Source organism: Centropristis striata, chromosome 14, assembly GCF_030273125.1.
Source record: "Centropristis striata isolate RG_2023a ecotype Rhode Island chromosome 14, C.striata_1.0, whole genome shotgun sequence".
Taxonomy (NCBI): domain Eukaryota; kingdom Metazoa; phylum Chordata; class Actinopteri; order Perciformes; family Serranidae; genus Centropristis; species Centropristis striata.
The window spans coordinates 29956992-29977783 of NC_081530.1; the positions used below are offsets into that span (position 1 = coordinate 29956992).

At 38.4% G+C, this 20792-nt stretch overlaps 3 protein-coding genes and 1 long non-coding RNA gene across 4 annotated transcripts; 1 reads left to right on the forward strand and 3 right to left on the reverse strand.

Moving 5' to 3' along the window:
- Positions 1-211: 211 nt before the first annotated feature.
- On the reverse strand, positions 212-6337 carry LOC131984342 (major histocompatibility complex class I-related gene protein-like). The gene is made up of 8 exons (XM_059349209.1): positions 6289-6337; positions 5832-6101; positions 5195-5473; positions 4612-4914; positions 4432-4542; positions 4223-4240; positions 4070-4129; positions 212-267 (listed from the first exon to the last, which is right to left on the reverse strand). The coding sequence occupies exons 1-8, from the start codon at positions 6335-6337 to the stop codon at positions 212-214; spliced, it is 1146 nt and encodes a 381-aa protein (XP_059205192.1).
- Positions 6338-7959: 1622 nt separating this feature from the next.
- Positions 7960-12859, reverse strand: LOC131984552 (major histocompatibility complex class I-related gene protein-like). Its single transcript, XM_059349403.1, has 6 exons — positions 12811-12859; positions 12342-12611; positions 11419-11697; positions 10917-11219; positions 9972-10073; positions 7960-9233 (listed from the first exon to the last, which is right to left on the reverse strand). The coding sequence occupies exons 1-6, from the start codon at positions 12857-12859 to the stop codon at positions 9112-9114; spliced, it is 1125 nt and encodes a 374-aa protein (XP_059205386.1). The 3' UTR covers positions 7960-9111.
- Positions 12860-13767: 908 nt separating this feature from the next.
- On the forward strand, positions 13768-17192 carry LOC131984574 (uncharacterized). The gene is made up of 3 exons (XR_009395574.1): positions 13768-14087; positions 14636-14673; positions 17026-17192. It is a non-coding gene; the product is annotated as an uncharacterized LOC131984574 (long non-coding RNA).
- LOC131984556 (major histocompatibility complex class I-related gene protein-like) lies at positions 16335-20566 on the reverse strand. Its single transcript, XM_059349406.1, has 8 exons — positions 20518-20566; positions 20049-20318; positions 19165-19375; positions 17582-17661; positions 17186-17488; positions 17006-17116; positions 16703-16720; positions 16335-16534 (listed from the first exon to the last, which is right to left on the reverse strand). The coding sequence occupies exons 1-8, from the start codon at positions 20564-20566 to the stop codon at positions 16464-16466; spliced, it is 1113 nt and encodes a 370-aa protein (XP_059205389.1). The 3' UTR covers positions 16335-16463.
- Positions 20567-20792: the final 226 nt, after the last annotated feature.

Genomic DNA, 20792 nt, shown 5'->3' on the forward strand with positions numbered 1-20792 from the left:
GATTTTTTTCTGTAAATATATCAGCCATTTGAACAGTGAACAGCTTTTTAACAGTTGACAAATTCAAGGTTTTACCAAAGACAGACTTATATTTATGAGAGTATTATATGAGTATGACAGTAAAGAGTTGCTAGTTTTAGGAGGAGCATCAGAGGAGGGAATCTGCCCACAGTGTTTGCACATTGTTGACATGATGAAGTACTCACTGTGATCAGTCAGGAGCTGTATCATTGTCCACAGGAGTTGGAGAGGATGAATGTTCGGAAGCTGTTAGAGAAAATTGTCAGAAGTTGAATAATATGGAAGAATTATTCTATCTTTATTCAAGAGCGTAGATTTTCAGTTTGAGAACATAATTTGTCTTTCTCGTGCTCAGATTTGTTCTCCTCTTGCTCACATTTTGCGCTCGCACTCAGATTTCTGCTGCTTTCTTTCAAAATGTGTGCGTGCACTTAAAAATCACATGCTTGTGCTCACATTTCTTCTTCTTGGACACAAACATTTTGCTCGCACTCAAATATGTCCTGTGCGCGCTCAAATCCAAAGTCTACGCGCTCAGATCTCAACTCTGCGCTCTCAAAACTTTTGTGCTCTCACTCCGAACACGCACGTCCTCTCAGGTTGAGGTGTCTGCTCAGACTGAACGATGTCCCGCCCTGCGCTTAAAATAGTGTGTTTCACCAGCCAATAGGGAGACAGCTAGAGTGTGGCCCCGTCTTGGGTGCGTTCCCTCGCCTTTTTGAGCGCTCCGTCGGGGCGGGTATATGGTCTGTTTGTAAAACTGCTTCTCTCTTAAAATACACCAATTTACCATATTAGCCAGCTATTTGAATCGTCACCTATTACCTAATATGCTGCGTCACCTAGACGCAGCATATTTATGTAGAATTAATCTGAAGTAGTCCTAAAAAGAGTTATCGTAGTTTAGATTATATATATATACAGTTGAAACCAGAAGTTTACATACACTATATAAAAAGACACATATGCTTTTTTTCTCACTGTCTGACATGAAATCAGACAATCACTTTTCCTGTTTTAGGTCCGTTAGGATTACCAAAATTATTTCTATTTGCTAAATGCCAAAATAATGACAGAAGGATTTTTTTAGACAATTTTTTATTACTTTCTTCAAAGTCAGAAGTTTACATACACTAACATTATTATGCCTTGAAACAATTTGGGAAAGCCCAGATGATGCTGTCATGTCTTTGGAAGCTTCTGATAGGTTTATTGACAACATTTGAGTTAATTCGAGACACACCTGTGGATGTATTTTATGGCACACCTGAAACACACTGCTTCTTTGTGTAACATCATGGGAAAGTCAAAAGAAATCAATCAAGATAGCAGGAAGAGAATTGTGGACTTGCACAAGTCTGGTTCATCCTTGGGTGCAATTTCCAGATGCCTGAAGGTGCCACATTCATCTGTTCAAATAATTATACCCAAGTATGAACACCATGGGAATGTCCAGCCATCATAGTGCTCAGGAAGGAGACGGGTTCTGTGTCCCAGAGATGAACGTGCTTTGGTCCAAAATGTGCATATCAACCCAAGAACAAAAGCAAAAGACCTTGTGAAGATGCTGGCTGAAGCTGGTAAGAGTGTGTCATTATCCAGAGTGAAACGAGTCCTGTACCGTGGGCTGAAAGGCCACTCTGCCAGGAAGAAGCCATTACTCCAAAAGAAACATAAAAAAGACAGATTACAGTTTTGTCAGACCAAAAATTAAGGTCTTTGTCCCTGTGTGCATTTGCAAACTGTAATCTGTCATTTTTATGTTTCTTTTGGAGTAATGGCTTCTTCCTGGCAGAGTGGCCTTTCAGCCCATGTTGGTACAGTACTCGTTTCACTGTGGATAATGACACACTTTTACCAGCTTCAGCCAGCACCTTCACAAGGTCTTTTGCTTTTGTTCTTGGGTTGATATGCACATTTTGGACCAAAGCACGTTCATCTCTGGGACACAGAGTCCGTCTCCTTCCTGAGCGCTATGATGGCTGGACATTCCCATGGTGTTTATACTTGGCTATAATTATTTGAACAGATGAATGTGGCACCTTCAGGCATCTGGAAATTGCACCCAAGGATGAACCAGACTTGTGCAAGTCCACAATTATCTTCCTGATATTTTGGTTAATTCCTTTTGACTTTCCCATGATGTCACACAAAGAAGCAGTGTGTTTCAGGTGTGCCATAAAATACATCCACAGGTGTGTCTCGAATTAACTCAAATGTTGTCAATAAACCTATCAGAAGCTTCCAAAGACATGACAGCATCATCTGGGCTTTCCCAAATTGTTTCAAGGCATAATAATGTTAGTGTATGTAAACTTCTGACTTTGAAGAAAGTAATAAAAAATTGTCTAAAAAAATCCTTCTCTCATTATTCTGGAATTTAGCAAATAGAAATAATTTTGGTAATCCTAACGGACCTAAAACAGGAAAAGTGATTGTCTGATTTCATGTCAGACAGTGAGAAAAAAAGCATATGTGTCTTTTTATATAGTGTATGTAAACTTCTGGTTTCAACTGTATATATATATATATATATATATATATATATTTAAAAAAAATTATTTTTATTATCACAAACACTATTATTATTATTATTATCATTATTATTTTTATTCATTTTTGTTTTTCACCAGTACAGTGGTGTCATGATAGTCCAGTGGTGAAGTACACTACCATCTGTAGCATTTTAAACCATGGGACGCCGGTTCGCATCCCGTCTGCCGCACTCTTGCTGCATGTCTTATTATGATTTAAAATTTAAATTGATAAATTAATGTAACAGTAATACAATCCGTGTAACCAGCTGCTTCTCTTATTGAAACGTTTAACAAGAGATGATGGGTAAATAGACTTGGCTACGTGATTAAAAAGGTATAATGAAAAATACGCTATGATGATGATGATAATGATTTGAGGATAACATTGGTGCGTGTAATGCAGTGTATCACCGTCCTATTTACGCGGTCAAAGCCAGGGGGCGCATAATTAGGCTAATGTTGGTAATGCTTTCACAAGAAGAAGACTTTAAGGGATTCGGAGCACGGCAGCGAATGAATGGGAGACGAGATGTATGGCCAAAGACCTCAAGTAAGTTCATAGCTAAATGTTGCTACAACTCAAAACACATCGATCATATACAGTAGTTTCAATAACAGTACCGTAATCATTTTGACACTCGTACTTATCAACATATATAGCGGGCCTTAATTGTAACATGTACAACGAAAGTACAATAATTGGCAACGTATGATCGTACCAGCGGCAGGTAGGCACACATAAAGATGCGCGAGCTGAAGGGAATCCCCGCTGACGTCACTTCATTCATAAAACAAGAGTAGTTAACCACAAAGGGAAAACGCACCACAATGAACAGAAAACTTTAATAATGTCACGAATCGATAACTAGTGACGCAGGGCCACCCGCAGAACGTAACATTATGTACAATTAAATCTATATTTCTATAGGCTATTAGGGTGTATTAGGCGACAAACTAAGTAAATCCTTGAATTGCGTCACAGACATCAATCCTATGTTTTGCAGTCTCATTATTACAATTCATTCCACTCCACCAAGGCAGCTTGTTTAATGTTGTTGTAAATACAAGTATTTATAAGAATTAATCAATGTCTTCATTAGTTTATACGGAAGCGCATTGCATTCACTGGATAAAAAAAAAAAAAGATAATAAATAAAAGATCAGGATCTCGTAATTACGAGAAAAGGTGTCTATTTTTTTTCAGTATGTTTGGACCAAAATGTAAAGTTTTCAGTAAATAATATCATAAAATCTTAGTTTCAGCTGTTTCCTCTCACTATACTGGATCACTTCGCTAATAATAAGAATTTATTATGTAAATATATCAGCCATTTGAACAGTGAAGAGTTGTTAAACACTTGAAGAATTCAAGGTTTTTACCAAAGACAGACTTATATTTATGAGAGTATTATATGAGTATGACAGTAAAGAGTTGCTAGTTTTAGGAGGAGCATCAGAGGAGGGAATCTGCCCACAGTGTTTGCACATTGTTGACATGATGAAGTACTCACTGTGATCCGTCAGAGCTGTATCATTGTCCACAGGTGTTGGAGAGGAGGAATGTTCGGAAGCTGTTAGAGAAAATTGCCAGAAGTTGAATTAAAAACTATAACAGTATTTATTAAAGAGAGAGGGACAGACAGATATTCTGACATAATACTTACAGTTTGCAGGCTTGAATCCTGGAATACAAATAAGAGATGAAGGTATTAAAACAGTACCGTGTTCTACTGAATATCAAGTCAAACTGTTACTTGTTTTTAATTAAACATTATCTTCTAGATGGTATTCTGGTAGAAGTTAAAATTACAACAACCGGGGACAGTGGAGTAAAAACTGCTTCATGATAAGTAAAACCGTCATTATTTCTTACCATTCTTGTTTTCCCTCCAGAAGAAGAGTCCAGTGATGCAGAGTGCAAGAAGCAGCATCAATCCCACACAAACTCCAATAACAGCAGCAGCAGGAAACTCTGAGGGAGAAACTGGAACCAACACAGAACATTCTCACTTTGTCTCCTCTCCTGGATGGAGCTGATGTTGACGCCACTTACCTCTGTTGGTCCTGATCACTGCTTTGTCCAGTCTGGTGACGATGTCGTCCTTCACACCAGAGAGATGAAACACACACTCGTACCTGGTCCAGTCTTCAGGTTTGACTGATGAGAGGTCCAGGTCAACACTCATCTGGAAGGATCCATCGTGGTTGGGGAGGATCTCTCCGAGCTCCACGTCCTCATGAAGCTCCTCTCCATCTTTCCTCCAGAACATCATGGCTGCCTCAGGGTAGAAACCTGTAGCGTGGCAGCTGACTGGAGAGGAGGGAGTCTTCTGGAGGAGAGACACTGAGGGAAGGTCTGCAGAGAGGAGAGAGAGATTTAATTTAACTATAAAGTGCATAACTAGTTTAGAATGCTTTTGTGCTCCCTTATTGGAGACTTTTTTTGTGGGGTACAATAACTTGCTGAATATATAGAATCAGTTATTATTCCATTCATTTCTTCAATAAAAAAAACCATCAAAGGAAAATCCTGTCTGATGTGCATTCCAACTGATGCACCCTGATGGTTACAAGTTTTAAAAACCAGTAAGAATATACAGTACTATCCAAAGAAACATCAGGTCATGTGATATTACCTTTTCTCAGCAGAGAGCTCTTGCCATAGTCCACAAACAACTTCAGGTGTGCAGGGCAAATCTGAGTGAGGTAATACTCATTGAAATTCAATCTAGCTTCATCAGCGTCCCATCTCTGTTTGGTGATGACAGCCTGTGGTTTTGGAGCGATCCATGTCAGTGTCTTCAGATCAAATGATATAAAGTCTTCTCCGTTATAACCATACTGATTAAAACCATTAACTTCTCCAGTCTCATCATCCCACTCACAGCCACTCATCCTCTGGAAAATGTGATCACCTGAGAGAGGGTATATGGGAATATAAATTTGTGTTATGGGAACATAAATATTAAGAGACCAGATATAACATTAGGAAATGACCTGGTCTCACAGAAAATAGTCAAATCTACAGTTTTGCAGCCAGGGCTCTAGGTTGAAAACCTGATCAAATACAATGCATGATGACCATAGGATCAAACATTATGGTTTAACTGGGTTTCAATGGGGACATTTTGTCCTTAAGGTTCAAAGTGTCTGTTCTGAATACACAGGTTATTATAGGAACTGAACCGTCAAAATAAAAACAGCTAAATTTTGAAAATAAAATAAAAATAAAATAAATAAAGCAGTAAAAAGATATGACAGTGTGTAGTGTACCTCCAATTTGGTTGAAGCGCTGCTTCAAAAGGTCAATCGAGGCTTTGAAGCGGTTCGGCACAATCTCAGTACATTCTCGAGTGTACCACTCCAACTGCTGAGGATCACTTTCTAATACTTTTCTCGCCCAGTCTTGTTTTGGTTCAACTATCTTCTTATCCATGTCGCAGTAACCCACCAGAAGTTCATCAACCAATACAACAACCACAAACTCTGGGACTTTTGGGAATCCAGAAGATCCAGTTGTAAAAAACTTCAAGGAGTGTTTAACTGTCGGACAAACAAGATTATACAATCAGTACACTCATCGGGAATATGGTGCATTTAGTTTTACACATAGTCACATCAAGGCCAAGTAAAAGTGAAAGTAAATAAATATAAAGACGCGTTTTAGCTGCGCAGCAACAAATGCAGAGCTGACTGGAAAAGTGAAGCAGAGATTAAAAGGTGATGGTACCTGGAGATGCCACATGACAGAGGAGAAGCAACGAGAGGAACTTCTTCATCTTCTCAATAAAGGAGTGTTGTGAGAAGCGAGATGGCTCACTGACAACTCAATTCCTGTACCTGTCACGTGGTTTTAGTTACTGCCACGCCCCTTTAGACAAGCTGCGGCAGGTCTGTTGATTACAATGGGTGGCAGCAACAATAATATACATTTTAACACAACAATGAAAAGATGGCTCAAATGGACACTCAAAAATCATTTTAACATACGTTGTGACTGTACATTTTGAGAGCGTCACACAATCACACAAATATTATTGAATGATAAATATTTATGCATCATTTTAATATTGCAGCTTGTACAGGCGGAGCTCATTCAACTAATTTATCCATGGGGCAGCTTACATCTCAATGTATTGGTTCACTTATATTTTGTATTAATAAGCTGAATATGCAAAGCAACTAAAGCTGTCAATAAAATAAAAACAACTTAAAATTGTGAAAATAACAACACAAAACAAAGACAGTATTTCATTCTGAAATAATCAGGTCTATAAAAGTATATTGAAACTGTACAGTTCTAGATTATGTACTCAGTAACAACCTACCACTGAGGATATATATTTGAAAAGGAAATAACAGATATCTCTGCTTAGATTAAGATTGCAAAATCAAGTTGTAGTAATTATGTTATTTTTGTGCAGTTCAGGGAATATTATGGTATATCTGTAAAATTAATTTTGAGATTTATGTAAATAACACACATTCTGCAATAGGTCATGATGACCTGCTGGCTAAAAGAGATGTTTACATCATATATTTCTATTATGCAATCAATCAAGGGAAACTCAATAAAAAATGTGTTAATAATATTAATGGTTATTACACAAACAAATCATTCTGTGTCACATCTTTTATCCACGCATTTTAGTATTTATATTATTATTATTATTATTATTATTATAGCTCTGGTTGACCAAACCTCTTTCTGCTCTCTGCTGATCAATGATTGAGTTTATCACTTATTTAAACTGACAGAGAAGTCAGCAGTGTGACAGCGCCCCCCTGTGGACGAATAATGTCTGCCTTTGAACTGAATTACAAGTTGTAGTTAAATGGAGACTGTTACACTCTAAACAGTAATGTTCTCAATAACACAAACACTATTTTTTGGGCATTTTTCAGCTTTATTTGATAGTGGGAGACATAAATAAATAGGAGTCATAAATAGAAGCTTCGAAAGAAAATCAAACAGTTTCCCACTTTAGATTTCACAATTTTCAGCATTCTATTTTACTGACAAGTTATAAAAACTGTGTGCAATAAAAAGAAGCTTAAATTTAAGAAAGATGTTATCTGAAAAAAATTAAAATGTTTACAAATCCAGATTACACACTTAATTTCATCTTCATATTATATTGACACATAATAAAAGTTGACAATTAAAAAGGAACCACCATAAAAAGAAGTTTTGAGAGTAATGAAAGAAGATGATTTTTGATAGAAATTAAAACAAAACATTCTAGAAAACCAGATGAAACATTTATTTTACAGCTTTATATTTTACTCACACCATATCTTTACATGATTATTTACACACTGGTGTACTTTTTAAGTGAAGAACAAAATCCATTTCACCAAATTAAAACTTAAGAAAAAAGAGCTTCTTCTCCATAAAACCTTGTAAACCAGATCAGAGATCATCTCCACAACATGACAGAGTTTAGAAGTGTTGTACGGGACATGACAGGACTCAGAGAGACACCAGCATCACACAACAACAACACATGTTGTCCAGTGTTGTGTCACAGGGTTTCTGGATTTAAGATGTTTAAGTGGAACATTATAAATATTAAAACCCTTGAGAAGCTCACCTTCCACTTCAGGCTTGTGTCTAATATTTATGCTCACCACCAGTTTGTGTTAAACCATATCTGATGAATCTGTTAACCAGGAAAATGTCACTCATTTAAAAAAGGTTTGACATTTGGTCTTTTCTTTGCATTATATTTCAATTACAAAAGAAGGATTTCTTGAGAATTCAAAGCAAATTAAATGATTGTTCGCTTCAGAATGAAACACAAAGTGGTTCATGGTTCTCATATGTGAGAAATTCTGCAGAAGTCAAATCAAAAATATTTTGTAAATCTCATCAGGGAATCAGATATTTTACATAAACTTCATGTATATAACTTATGAAAAAAAACAATGGAAGTGTGTTTGCCCCCCAGCCATCCTTTGTTAATATTACACTGATTATTGCACAATATTTTATTTTATATTAGTATTTATGACCACTGTTTTATTAACCATATCTGCTAAATGTCCCATAGTGCACTACAGACACGGTGCAAAATGTTTCCATAAACCTAAAGACAAAATGAAAAAAATATATATATAAACTTAATTATTTACCAGAGAGGTTTGGAGAGTTAAAATCCACAAAGCCTCATATTTACAGCTTCATTTAGACCTCAAATATCCACAATTCATTAACTTAAGTGTCCACATTTTGTAAACATTTAGTTAATATGCTTTTAAAAGAAATAATTTACATTTCATTTTTTGTTTCATTGATTTGGTGTCACTGTTTTTCTTAAGGTTCATATTTGACTTTTTAATATTTGACTTTATCTGACCTGCTGATGTGAAGGTTTCTGAAAGAATCTCTGCCTTTCTCTTCACACTTTTTATTAAACTCTCAACTTTGTTATGGAAAATCTGAATAAAGTCAAATATTTTCTTTAAAGCTACATTGTGTCACACAAAAGTTGAATAAGAAACAATGACAGAAAGTTGAAGGCGTCTTTGTTGAGCAGCAGGTGTGAAAAGTTCACGTCTCCTGAAGCAACCCACTTTGTGCAGGGTTGTGTGTTTGGCCTTCAGGGTTTTCTTTTCCAGAATTCAGTTTCTCAGAGAGCTCAGAGTTGTTTTCACAGGATGACTCGCATTTGGCTGAAAAAAACCCAACACACATCATTTTAGTCGTCACAACTGCCAAATGCCAGAGTATCTTCTAACACCTTCTTCTCTGTGGACATGATCCCCTCTTCTATTCACTCACACTGACAAATTAATCTATTCTACGTTTCTTTTTTTAACCCACTTAACTTCTTTAATGATCACTTCTTTCTTACGTCATCGTACTAAAAATCATTTTAGGATCCAAAACCAGTTCCAGAGTGTAAACCTTTATGTTGACACACGTTTCTTTTCCTCAGCACACAGCTCACTCTGACTCCTCTTGAAAAAGGGTTTTATTAATCCGCTGTCCCTTCAACTAATAATAAACTAAAATACTCTCCACAACACAGTTAAAAACGTTGTGACTCCACTCTCTAACTGCGAGCTCCTACCTGCCTTAAAGTAGCACACAACTGTCAGGTTGTCTTAATGGGACATGAATTTATTACCAGTCAAGCATGTAAAAAATAAAACAACTTTACTCTAAACTGACATTAACCATAATATATGAAGTATATAAGGAAATAGATATATTAACGTTTAAACTAAAATCATGTGTAACTAGATTATTATTTTGCTCTTCTGGTCCGATCACCATGACTCTGCTCTGAGCCGTTCACCACTTACTGTTGAAGATTGTTTCTCTTTCACAATCTGAATAAAAGCCTCAACTCACAGTCTGAAATACTTTAAAAAAAGAGAGAAAATCTCTCTGTTTGGGTCTCTCACCTTTCTTCTTTTTATAAATGATGAATCCAATCACAGCGATGAGGATGAGAGCAAGAACAACGACTGCAGCGATGATGATGGCGGTCATGTCAGTGGGCTTCTCTGTGGAGCAGAAAACAACAAGAAATAGTCACAACGTGAACAGATGAAGCAGGTCAGAAGAGAAGAACGTCAGTTTGTCCACCAGAACACAATCCTGTAGACATTGTTTGTTCTGCTGTTGTTATTTTCATCCCTTCTTATCTGAACATAATTACTGTCTCTATTTGTTGTTTGTTTATTCTTGTCTATAGCTTTGTTGTCTTTGTTTAGCTGCATGTCTGTGTTGGTTTCTGTCCCATATTTGGTTTTTGACACAAACTCTGTTTTGAATGTTAACATCTTCGGCCAATAAACTTGATTCTGACTAATTTACTGATAAATACGTTCTTCCATCAACTTATTAAAATTTTCCATTATTTAGGCTCTAAAACTGGCCAGTAGTTCAGTCAATACAGTGATTATTATATATTATTCTCTCTGAACTGTGGATACAAATAAAAATGGTTACAAACATTTATTTTAATTATTTTTTTAATTATGATTTAACAACTAAAATAAACTTACAAAAGGTGATACAAACATTAAAATCTAAAAATAAATATATATTTATTATTATTTATATTTTTTATATTAACCAAAGCTTAAGCAAACATTGGACAGGCAACACAAAACAAACTGTGGTAATAATTCTGAGTCCAGAAGTGGGTGGTGTGTTGGTTTAATATTTAAAGCAGAAAAGAGATTCAATGTTAACTTTACTGTCATTCATATTATTCACAGGACAAGTGAACAGCAGAACGATTTCTGATATAAGTCTTAAAATGATATATAAAAAACTAAAATCAAGAAACTGGAAACAAAACTGGATAAAGGAAAGAGTTTAACGACAGATAGAAGTCTAACCTCTGTTGGTCCTGATCACTGCTTTGTCCAGTCTGGTGACGATGTCGTCCTTCACACCAGAGAGATGAAACACACACTCGTACCTGGTCCAGTCTTCAGGTTTGACTGATGAGAGGTCCAGGTCAACACTCATCTGGAAGGATCCATCGTGGTTGGGGAGGATCTCTCCGAGCTCCACGTCCTCATGAAGCTCCTCTCCATCTTTCCTCCAGAACATCATGGCTGCCTCAGGGTAGAAACCTGTAGCGTGGCAGCTGACTGGAGAGGAGGGAGTCTTCTGGAGGAGAGACACTGAGGGAAGGTCTGCAGAGAGGGACAGAGAAAGGGAAAAATGAAGAAATTAAGAAGGGAGAAATCAAGATAAGAAATGGAGAAAATTTGAGACTGAAGCCATAAAACGTATATTAAATCAAATCAATGACAATACAATGATAGTTCAGTCTCAGCAGGCTGTATAAACATTATTGTGTCCATGAAATGATATCAGGTCATGTGATATTACCTTTTCTCAGCAGAGAGCTCTTGCCATAGTCCAGATACATCTTCAGCCATTCAGGGAATACCTGAGTGAGGTAATACTCATTGTCTTTCAATCTAGCTTTGTCAGCGTCCCATCTCTGTTTGATGATGACAGCCTGTGGTTTTGGAGCGATCCATGTCAATGTCTTCAGGTCCAATGATAAAAAGTCTTCTCCGTTATAACCAAACTGATTAAAACCATTAACTTCTCCAGTCTCATCATCCCACTCACAGCCACTCATCCTCTGTAAAATGTGATCACCTGAGAGAGAAACAGAGACTGAAACATGATGTACAGATGATATCTCAGGTTAAAAAAAGATGATCTTAAACATGTTGTTTTGTGGTGTGCTCGTGATTCAAGAGCAGATAATCAGTTCACTTTTTATTTCAATGAGTGACATCAAACTGTCACACAAAGTCAAAGTGAAAGTCCTGTTTAGTTTGACCTATCTATCCACACAGACCTCTCTCTACATGGACTTTCATTACAAACGTATGTGATCTGACAAAAACAAACATAATTCTGGAGAAAGTATTTTCCCTTAAAACCTTATTGATTATGCAGTTTTGTGTTATGAGAACAACATTTTTAGAGACCAGGGCTAACATTAGGAAATTACCTGGTCTCATGGAAAATAGTAAAATCTACAGTTTGAAGCCAGGGCTCTATGTTGAAAACCTGATCAAATACAATGCATGATGACCATAGGATCAAACATTATGGTTTAACTGGGTTTCAATGGGGACATTTTGTCCTTAAGGTTCAGGGTGTCTGTTCTGACTCCACAGGTTATTATAGGAACTGATAATGAAAAAGAATAAAATAAAAAAACTGCTTTAACACAGCTAGATAAATAATAATAAAACTTAAACAATCAAAGCAGTAAAACATATAAGATGTACCTCCACTTTGGTTGAAGCGCTGCTTCAAAAGGTCAATCGAGGTTTTGAAAAAGTGAGCCCCCTCCTCAAGACATGCTGCAGTGTACCACTCCCACTGCTGAGGATCACTTTCTAATACTTTTCTCATCCAGTCATGTTTTGGTTCTGCTATCTTCTTATCCATGTCGCAGTAACCAATCAGTAGTTCATCAACCAATACAACAACCACATACTCTGGGAGTTTTTGGAATCCAGAAGATCCAGTTGTAAAAAACTTGAAGGAGTGTTTAACTGTCAGACAAACAAGGTTATACAATCAGTACAAACGTCATTAATATGATGCATTCAGTGTTATTCGGTTACAAACAAATAGTCATAACAAGGTCAAGTAGAAGTGAAAGTAAATAAATATAAAGACGTGTTTTAGCTGCGCAGGAACAAATGCAGAGCTGACTGGAAAAGTGAAGCAGAGATTAAAAGGTGATGGTACCTGGAGATGCCACATGACAGAGGAGAAGCAACGACAGGAACTTCTTCATCTTCTCAATAAAGGAGTGTAAACAGAGACAGGTACCAAGAGAGACGGCTCACTGACCTCTCAGTCCCTGAACCTGTCAGGTGGCTCAGTTACTGCCACGCCCCTTTAGGAGACGAGCTGCAGGTCCGATGGGAGAAATAAAACTGGGCGCAGATTATTACGTGAAACATGATTTAAAGATTAATTTTGGAGTGAGGGATACGGAGGGAAAAGCAGTTTAGGGAGAGTTTAGATGAAGTGATATTGATGAACCTGACTCTAAAGACTCTAAAGGAAGTTGTAGCTGGAAAGACTGAGGAATGTTGCTCTGGCAGCTTGTTTCACTGCAGTGACTTCTCTCACAGCTGACTCATTTCAGAGTTATGTTGCTCTCTAGTGGTAACATAAGGAAACACACTCTAGCCTCAAGATTAAAGGGCACTCAATGCTTCACAAAAAATTGCTGCAGGAATATTTTTGTAGCTGTATTCTTCCATCCTCACTCATTTAACAATTTAAGAACTGAAGAAAAATAAATCTTCAGATTTAAATATAAAAGAAATGTCGACACATATATGAAGTTACTGAAAAGCTGAAACTTTATTTCCACACAACAATCTGTGATTATGTGTACAAAAACACTGTTAGTCCTTTGTGAAGCCACACTTATTCTATTTTACACCATGTTGCAATGTGAGGTGCAGGGAAACATAGTGAGACTTGAGGAGGACAAAAACTATCACAATAGCCAGGAGTTATGCTGAAAAATAACTTACTTTTATTTTCAGTCTCAAAAAGAATCAAAATGAAACAAGACAAAACGGGTCACAGCTCAAACAGTTCAGACGCCGCTCTCCCTCTATATCAGCCCTGGCCACTGTCATTTCACTCATATATATAGGATGAGAGCCCGCCTTGCCAGTTCAAACTGGCCTATCAGGACAGCACTATAACAGAGGTCACAAGGTTAAACACAAATATACATACATATTCTTAAATTGCTCATAACAACAAACCCCATTTAATTTCTACATTAGGAGATCCTTAATGTCATACCTTCAAATTAAGTGAAACATTTCTCTATCATTCAATATTCATCTTAATTTGCTGTCATCTGTATAACACACCCTTTAACCAATCAGCTGCAGGTACCCACCTACTCACAAACAACATAAAAGGGCTGCAACTGAGGCGTGCTTCCTCTTTAATCACCAGCACAAGATGGCCTCCACAAAGGACTCAAAGGACAGGTTATGACTTTAACTAAAACTGAGCTTTATGCAAAATAAACAATGTGTATCTCCTAAATTTATCATCAAACTATTTTATACCAAATAAAGGAAACAAAGAAAACTGTATGAGTTTGTATACTTTTGTTAAAGAAAAAAAGGGTTTAAGCAACAGCTAGTGAGGGAGTTGATGCTTCCTCACACACCACAGCCATGAAGTTGCTAGAAGGCATCTTTTACAGAGCTGTTGAACAACTGATTTCTTCTCTAAGCTTGTGTGGAGATAACTCTGCTCAGTTGACACTGATACCAATGTTCTCATCCAGCTATGTGACAATACTGCAGTCTCAGGTAATATTCATACTCCACACATGAGTATATGGACTCAGCAAAACCTTTAAAATCGTTTTTTTTTTTTAAAGCAAAGCATCAGAACTAAAACTAGAGCAATACATTTGAGTTTGACATTCATTAATGGTTATTAATACAGAGTGAAATGTACCAAAGGTGAGATGAGAATTCCTCCAGAAGCCCAGTATTCATTTAATGATGTTTTTACCTTTAATCAGGTCCTGCAGTTGGCTGTCATCATAAATGTACGGAGCAGGTGAGACCATTCTCTAACCCCGACCACATGGCTTAAAGCTGCCTTTAAATCCTTCACTCCCCCAACCAAAGAGCAGATACTCAGCTGCCTGATATCTACATCATATCTGCATCAGGCTAAACTACAGTGGCTGGCCCAGCTGGCTGGATGAGCAACTTGATGTTGTCCAACCACATCACTGTCTATCTGCTTCCACTATCAATAGCCACTCGTTAACAGTGGCTAAACTTTTTATCAATTAAAAACATGGTCTCAATAATCCATCACAACAGCTGATTTTGAGAAAACATTCAATGTCTACATTCTGTTCACAGAAACCTGTAATTCACGTTATTCTAAAGCCATAAAATAATACTAAAATGATCAAACACACACATTGAACATGCTTAAAAATATTGGTTAGGAAACACATAAATGTAAAATTAATCATAAATAAAATAGAAGTTATACGTTTAATGAGAAATAACACTATTTCACTTTAAAATATCAACCACACAAATAACTATTATACTATAATATTAGCCTGGCTAACGGCAGGCTAATCACAAATGAGGTTAGTCTGGAAACCAGCCATTCATTTTTCCGTAGAGGTGTGGTTTACGATCCTCCAGAGCTGTTTATTGGGTGCTACTACTGTCTATCAAAAGTGTCTGTAGGTAGCTTGTTAAAAGACATTCTTTAATTGAGTGTACTCAATGTGTTTTAAGTGGTGCTGTTTTGTTGAGGTGCCACAAGGGGGCGCAGGTCTGTGGACTATGCCCAGAGGGGGTTCAGAGTTCACTGAATTAGTTCTGCCTTCATGACTGAAGAAGGGTGCTCTCAATAAATATGCCAAAAGGGGCTAAAGAGCATTATTGCCTCCGTTATTAATTCATTATTAATTAATTCCCGAGTTCAACGCAGATGAAGCTGCAACGCTCAACATAGCTCTTAGCCAATCGTATCAGTTATTACCAGATGACGTATGTAGAGCGACATAGATGTTTACATAGCCGGGCTAGCCCTCTAGCATCTCTGCTTTGAGACTAAAATGCTCAGTTGTGCTTCTGCAACGTTTTTCTGCAGCATGTTCTGGCTCTGGCTGCTCTAGTGTGTGTGTGTGTGTGGCTGCTTTGCTTCTCCAGTTCTCGCTTTCTGCAAGATTCTTTATTTTTACGCCTTATTTCCCCTCATGTCATTCAGCCACACACATCCACTGATTTTATGGTCAATAGACGAGCTGCTGGGGGTCTCTGGGCGGCTCCGCTGTCCCCCGGCTCGTAGCCAGATCACCGTGGTTACAGCAGCGAGCGGTAGCGGGGCTAGTTGGTAGATTAGGCTTTGGCCAAATCCTGTCGGAAGCAAGGCTAAAACATCCTTTTTCGCGGTGAAACAAGCGTGTAAAGGCAATTGTTGTTCTTCTTTTAAAATCAACTGTCGCTCTAAACTATTTAAAATGCCTCAGCTAGATCGAAAGAGAGCTTGGCGTCTGCTGCAGCCATGTTGGATCTGTAAGAAAACTACAAAACTACAAGCTTCCGTCTGCCGAGTAGTACGCATCATCGTCTTGCCGCCCCTCCCCGCTCTGTGATTGGATCCCTAAAACAGGGCTAAGAAACGGCGTTAGTTTCCAGACTGTGTTGCAGTTCGAAATCAAATCGAGCGCGCAAGGCATTATGGGTATACCCAGGCTACTATAATATAGTGATATACTATAACTACTTGATTTTTGTTGCAGAAAACCACTTTTCAGTCTCTTTTGGGTTAGGGTTAGGGTTATAAAGATATATAATGTGACACATGTCAAAGTTTCACTGTTTCACGTGTTGGTCAAACACACTTGGATTCAGCTTCTCAGAGAGTTCAGAGCTGCTGTCAGGAGCTGTGAGGTCAGAAACAAACTGTTAGTGTGAAACTGTGTAAATCTGCTCATCCTGCTGTTTGACTGTAAATGCAGGAAACAGTCTTAAAAATGAACAATAATGTGAACCCTTTATTAATCTACAGTATAAAGTGTGTCAGACAAGTTGAAAAAATAAGTTTTACTTACCAGATGGAGGGCTTTTGGCTGAAATCAAAACAAAAAACAAATCATTTCAGTTGGAAATGCCAGAATATATGTTGCCACATTTTGCCAGGTCAAAACGATCCTCTCTTCTATTCAGTCAGAGTGAGAAATAAATCTATTTAACACTTGTATTATATACAACAATATTAAGTTGTCTTTTCCAGACCTTTTCCCTCATTACACCCATGAAGTATGTGAAGTTGTGTCAGAAACCTCACTTTACTTCTCCTGAGACAGTGAAGTAGAATTTGCTTCATGATAAGTAAAACCGTCATTATTCCTTACCATTCTTGTGTTTCCTCCAGAAGAAGAGTCCAGTGATGCAGAGTGCAAGAAGCAGCATCAATCCCACACAAACTCCAATAACAGCAGCAGCAGGAAACTCTGAGGGAGAAACTGGAACCAACACAGAACATTCTCACTTTGTCTCCTCTCCTGGATGGAGCTGATGTTGACGCCACTTACCTCTGTTGGTCCTGATCACTGCTTTGTCCAGTCTGGTGACGATGTCGTCCTTCACACCAGAGAGATGAAACACACACTCGTACCTGGTCCAGTCTTCAGGTTTGACTGATGAGAGGTCCAGGTCAACACTCATCTGGAAGGATCCATCGTGGTTGGGGAGGATCTCTCCGAGCTCCACGTCCTCATGAAGCTCCTCTCCATCTTTCCTCCAGAACATCATGGCTGCCTCAGGGTAGAAACCTGTAGCGTGGCAGCTGACTGGAGAGGAGGGAGTCTTCTGGAGGAGAGACACTGAGGGAAGGTCTGCAGAGAGGGACAGAGAAAGGGAGGAAATAAAGGAGCGGCTGTATAAACATTATTGTGTCCATGAAATGATATCAGGTCATGTGATATTACCTTTTCTCAGCAGAGAGCTCTTGCCATAGTCCAGATACATCTTCAGCCATTCAGGGAATACCTGAGTGAGGATATACTCAGTGGGCCTCATTCATGAAACGTTAGTAGATTTGTGCGTAGATTTGCACATAAAAGCCTACGCTACTAAAAACCTACTCCGGATTCATGAACGCCGCGGGAAACTCAGATCTGATCGTAAACACGTGTGTATGATCATGAATGCCAATCCATCGTAAGGTGGCAGCGCGCTCCCGGTAATCAGCAATTAGCATGAACCCCGCCCATGAATTGCTAATGACCACCATATAAGGAGGTGTGTAGAGGCATCCTGTCAACCTGTCAGTCATGGCACAAAGAAAAAAAGAACGAGAAAGAAAAAAGAATTTTTCCGAAGCGGAGATTGAAGTTATTTTGGGAGAAGTGGAGTCCAAAATTTTTTTTTATTTTCATCTGTTAGTAGTGGTGTGACAGGGACAGGCAAAGCGAAAGCGTGGAGGGAGGTGACGGACGCAGTAAATGTGGTTTCTGTAGTGCAAAGAACTACGTCCGAGGTTAAACGTAAATGGTTTGACATTAAACTTGACGCAAAGAAACGCATTAGCGCACACAAAAAAAGTACATCTGCCACAGGAGGAGGACGCTCAGAGTCCAAATACCCCGTTGGTGCGCTCTACAACGGCCCGAGTAGCCGCGTGCGCCTCATTGTATGCTCCTGTGGTGTCTGCGGGCTGGCCAGTGGGGTCATAAGCCACGGCGTCAGTGGGTAACCCCTATCCCCTATGGATATAGAAAGGTAAGTCCATATATAACACACACATGTGATTATGCAGGCTATATTCTTACCAATGAGCCAGCCGTCTCTCACAGCTCCATCCTCCAAACGCGTGCCAACTGCGCAATTACGCAGGATGAATGCGTCATGCGTCCCACCGGGCCACCGTGCCACAACGTTTAACAACACACACTTTGCGTCACAGATCAGTTGCACATTCACGGAATGAAAGTTTTTCCGGTTAATGTAAGCAAATGCATCACCGGATGGAGCCTTGATGCGTACGTGTGTGCAGTCTATGGCACCGATAACACCTGGCATGTTTGCAACTGCACTGAACCCCTGCATTACTTCTGTCTGCCGTTGTGCGCCGTATGGAAATTGGATATACTCTGGCATTAATTTAATGATACCTCTGAGAACTGCAGGCAGGATGCGTCAATTTACATAGATAATTCACAATTATGAGTTTAATCTGAATCTTAATCCCGCCAATTGCCAACTAATTTAACTAAATATGTTATATTTTTAATCGTTTGCCATGTTTATATCACATGTTTCAAAGGCATCTGCGTATTGTGTACATAACAGAACGCATTATGAATTAAAATTGTAATTTCCAACAGTGACGAGCATTATTTATATGCGTTCTTAAATTTACACAAGCACTACGTGTGGTCAGCAGCATGTGTAGATTTTGTTAGTAGCTACGAAAAGATCGGAGCTACTAAAATATTGATGAATGCGGAGATGCACGTAAATTTCCGTCTGCGAACGGTTTACACACAAATTCGTTCTGCTCACGTTTCATGAATGAGGCCCATTGTCTTTAAATCTCGCTATATCAGCGTCCCATCTCTGTTTGGTGATGACAGCCTGTGGTTGTGGAGCGATCCATGTCAGTGTCTTCAGGTCCAATGATAAAAAGTCTTCTCCGTTATAACCAAACTGATTAAAACCATTAACTTCTCCAGTCTCATCATCCCACTCACAGCCACTTATCCTCTGGAAAATATGGAAACCTGAGAGAGAAACAGAGACTGAAACATGATGTACAGATAATATCTCAGGTTAAAAAAAGATGATCTTAAACATGTTGTGCATGTCATGAGGTTAGTCTCTCAGTCTTGTGGTGTGCTCGTGATTCAAGAGCAGATAATCAGTTCACTTTTTATTTAAATGAGTGACATCAAACTGTCACACACAAAGTCAAAGTCAAAGTCCTGTTTAGTTTGACCTATCTATCCACACAGACCTCTCTCTACATGAATGTATTTGTGATCGGACAAACAAACATAATTCTGGAGAAAATATTTTCCCTTAAAACCTAATTGATTGTGAAGTTTTGTGTTATGAGAACAACATTTTAAGAGACCAGGGCTAACATTAGGAAATGACCTGGTCTCATGGAAAATAGTCAAATCTACAGTTTTGCAGCCAGGGATCTATGTTGAAAACCTGATCAAATACAATGCATGATGACCATAGGATCAAACATTATGGTTTAACTGGGTTTCAATGGGGACATTTTATCCTTAAGGTTCAGAGTGTCTGTTCTGACTACACAGGTTATTATAGATTATTATAGGAACTGAGGTTGAACAAAAAAAAAAACGGTTTAACACAGCTAAAATGAATAAAAAAGAAAAAAAATGAAAGCAGTAAAAAGATATAATGTAACATTATATACTGTACCTCCACTTTGGTTGAAGCGCTGCTTCCATTGGTAAATCGAGGCTTTGAAAAGGTTCGGCACAATATCAGTACATTCTCGACTGTACCACTCCAACTGCTGAGGTTCACTTTCTAATAACTTTCTCATCCAGTCCTGTTTGGGTTCACCTATCTTTTTATAGCTGTCGCAGTAACCCACCACAAGTTCATCAACCAATCCAACAGCTACAAACTCTGGAACATTTTGGAATCCAGAAGATCCAGTTGTAACAAACGTCAAGGAGTGTTTAACTGTCGGACAAACAAGATTATACAATCAGTACATACATCGTAAATATGATGCATTCAGTGTTATTCGGTTAAAAACAAATAGTCATAACAAGTCCAAGTAGAAGTGAAAGTAAATAAATATAAAGACGTGTTTTAGCTGCGCAGCAACAAATGCAGAGCTGACTGGAAAAGTGAAGCAGAGATTAAAAGGTGATGGTACCTGGAGATGCCACATGACAGAGGAGAAGCAACGAGAGGAACTTCTTCATCTTCTCAATAAAGGAGTGTAAACAGAGACAGGTACCAAGAGAGACGGCTCACTGACCTCTCAGTCCCTGTACCTGTCAGGTGGCTCAGTTACTGCCACGCCCCTTTAGGAGACGAGCTGCAGGTCCGATGGGAGAAATAAAACTGGGCGCAGATTATGATGTGAAACATGATTTAAAGATTACTTTTGGAGTGAGGGATACGGAGGGAGAAGCAGGTTAGAGAGTT

Bases quoted from the DNA above. Each gene is read 5' to 3' on its own strand.
- LOC131984552 (XM_059349403.1), bottom strand. From the start codon at position 12,859: ATGAAGAAGTTCCTGTCGTTGCTTCTCCTCTGTCATGTGGCATCTCCA. The intron at 11,220-11,418 runs GTAATATCACAT...CCCTCTCTGCAG, and splicing joins GAGCTCTCTGCTGAGAAAAG to ACCTTCCCTCAGTGTCTCTC. The intron at 9,234-9,971 runs GTGAGAGACCCA...GGTTTTTTTCAG, and splicing joins CATTTATAAAAAGAAGAAAG to CCAAATGCGAGTCATCCTGT.
- LOC131984556 (XM_059349406.1), bottom strand. From the start codon at position 20,566: ATGAAGAAGTTCCTCTCGTTGCTTCTCCTCTGTCATGTGGCATCTCCA. The intron at 19,376-20,048 runs GTACAGTATATA...TTTCTCTCTCAG, and splicing joins GCGCTTCAACCAAAGTGGAG to GTTTCCATATTTTCCAGAGG. The intron at 17,662-19,164 runs ATGAAACGTGAG...AATGAGGCCCAC, and splicing joins AAAGACAATGGGCCTCATTC to TGAGTATATCCTCACTCAGG.
- LOC131984342 (XM_059349209.1), bottom strand. From the start codon at position 6,337: ATGAAGAAGTTCCTCTCGTTGCTTCTCCTCTGTCATGTGGCATCTCCA. The intron at 6,102-6,288 runs GTACCATCACCT...TTTGTCCGACAG, and splicing joins CTGTCATGTGGCATCTCCAG to TTAAACACTCCTTGAAGTTT. The intron at 4,543-4,611 runs GTAAGTGGCGTC...TGTTGGTTCCAG, and splicing joins AGTGATCAGGACCAACAGAG to TTTCTCCCTCAGAGTTTCCT.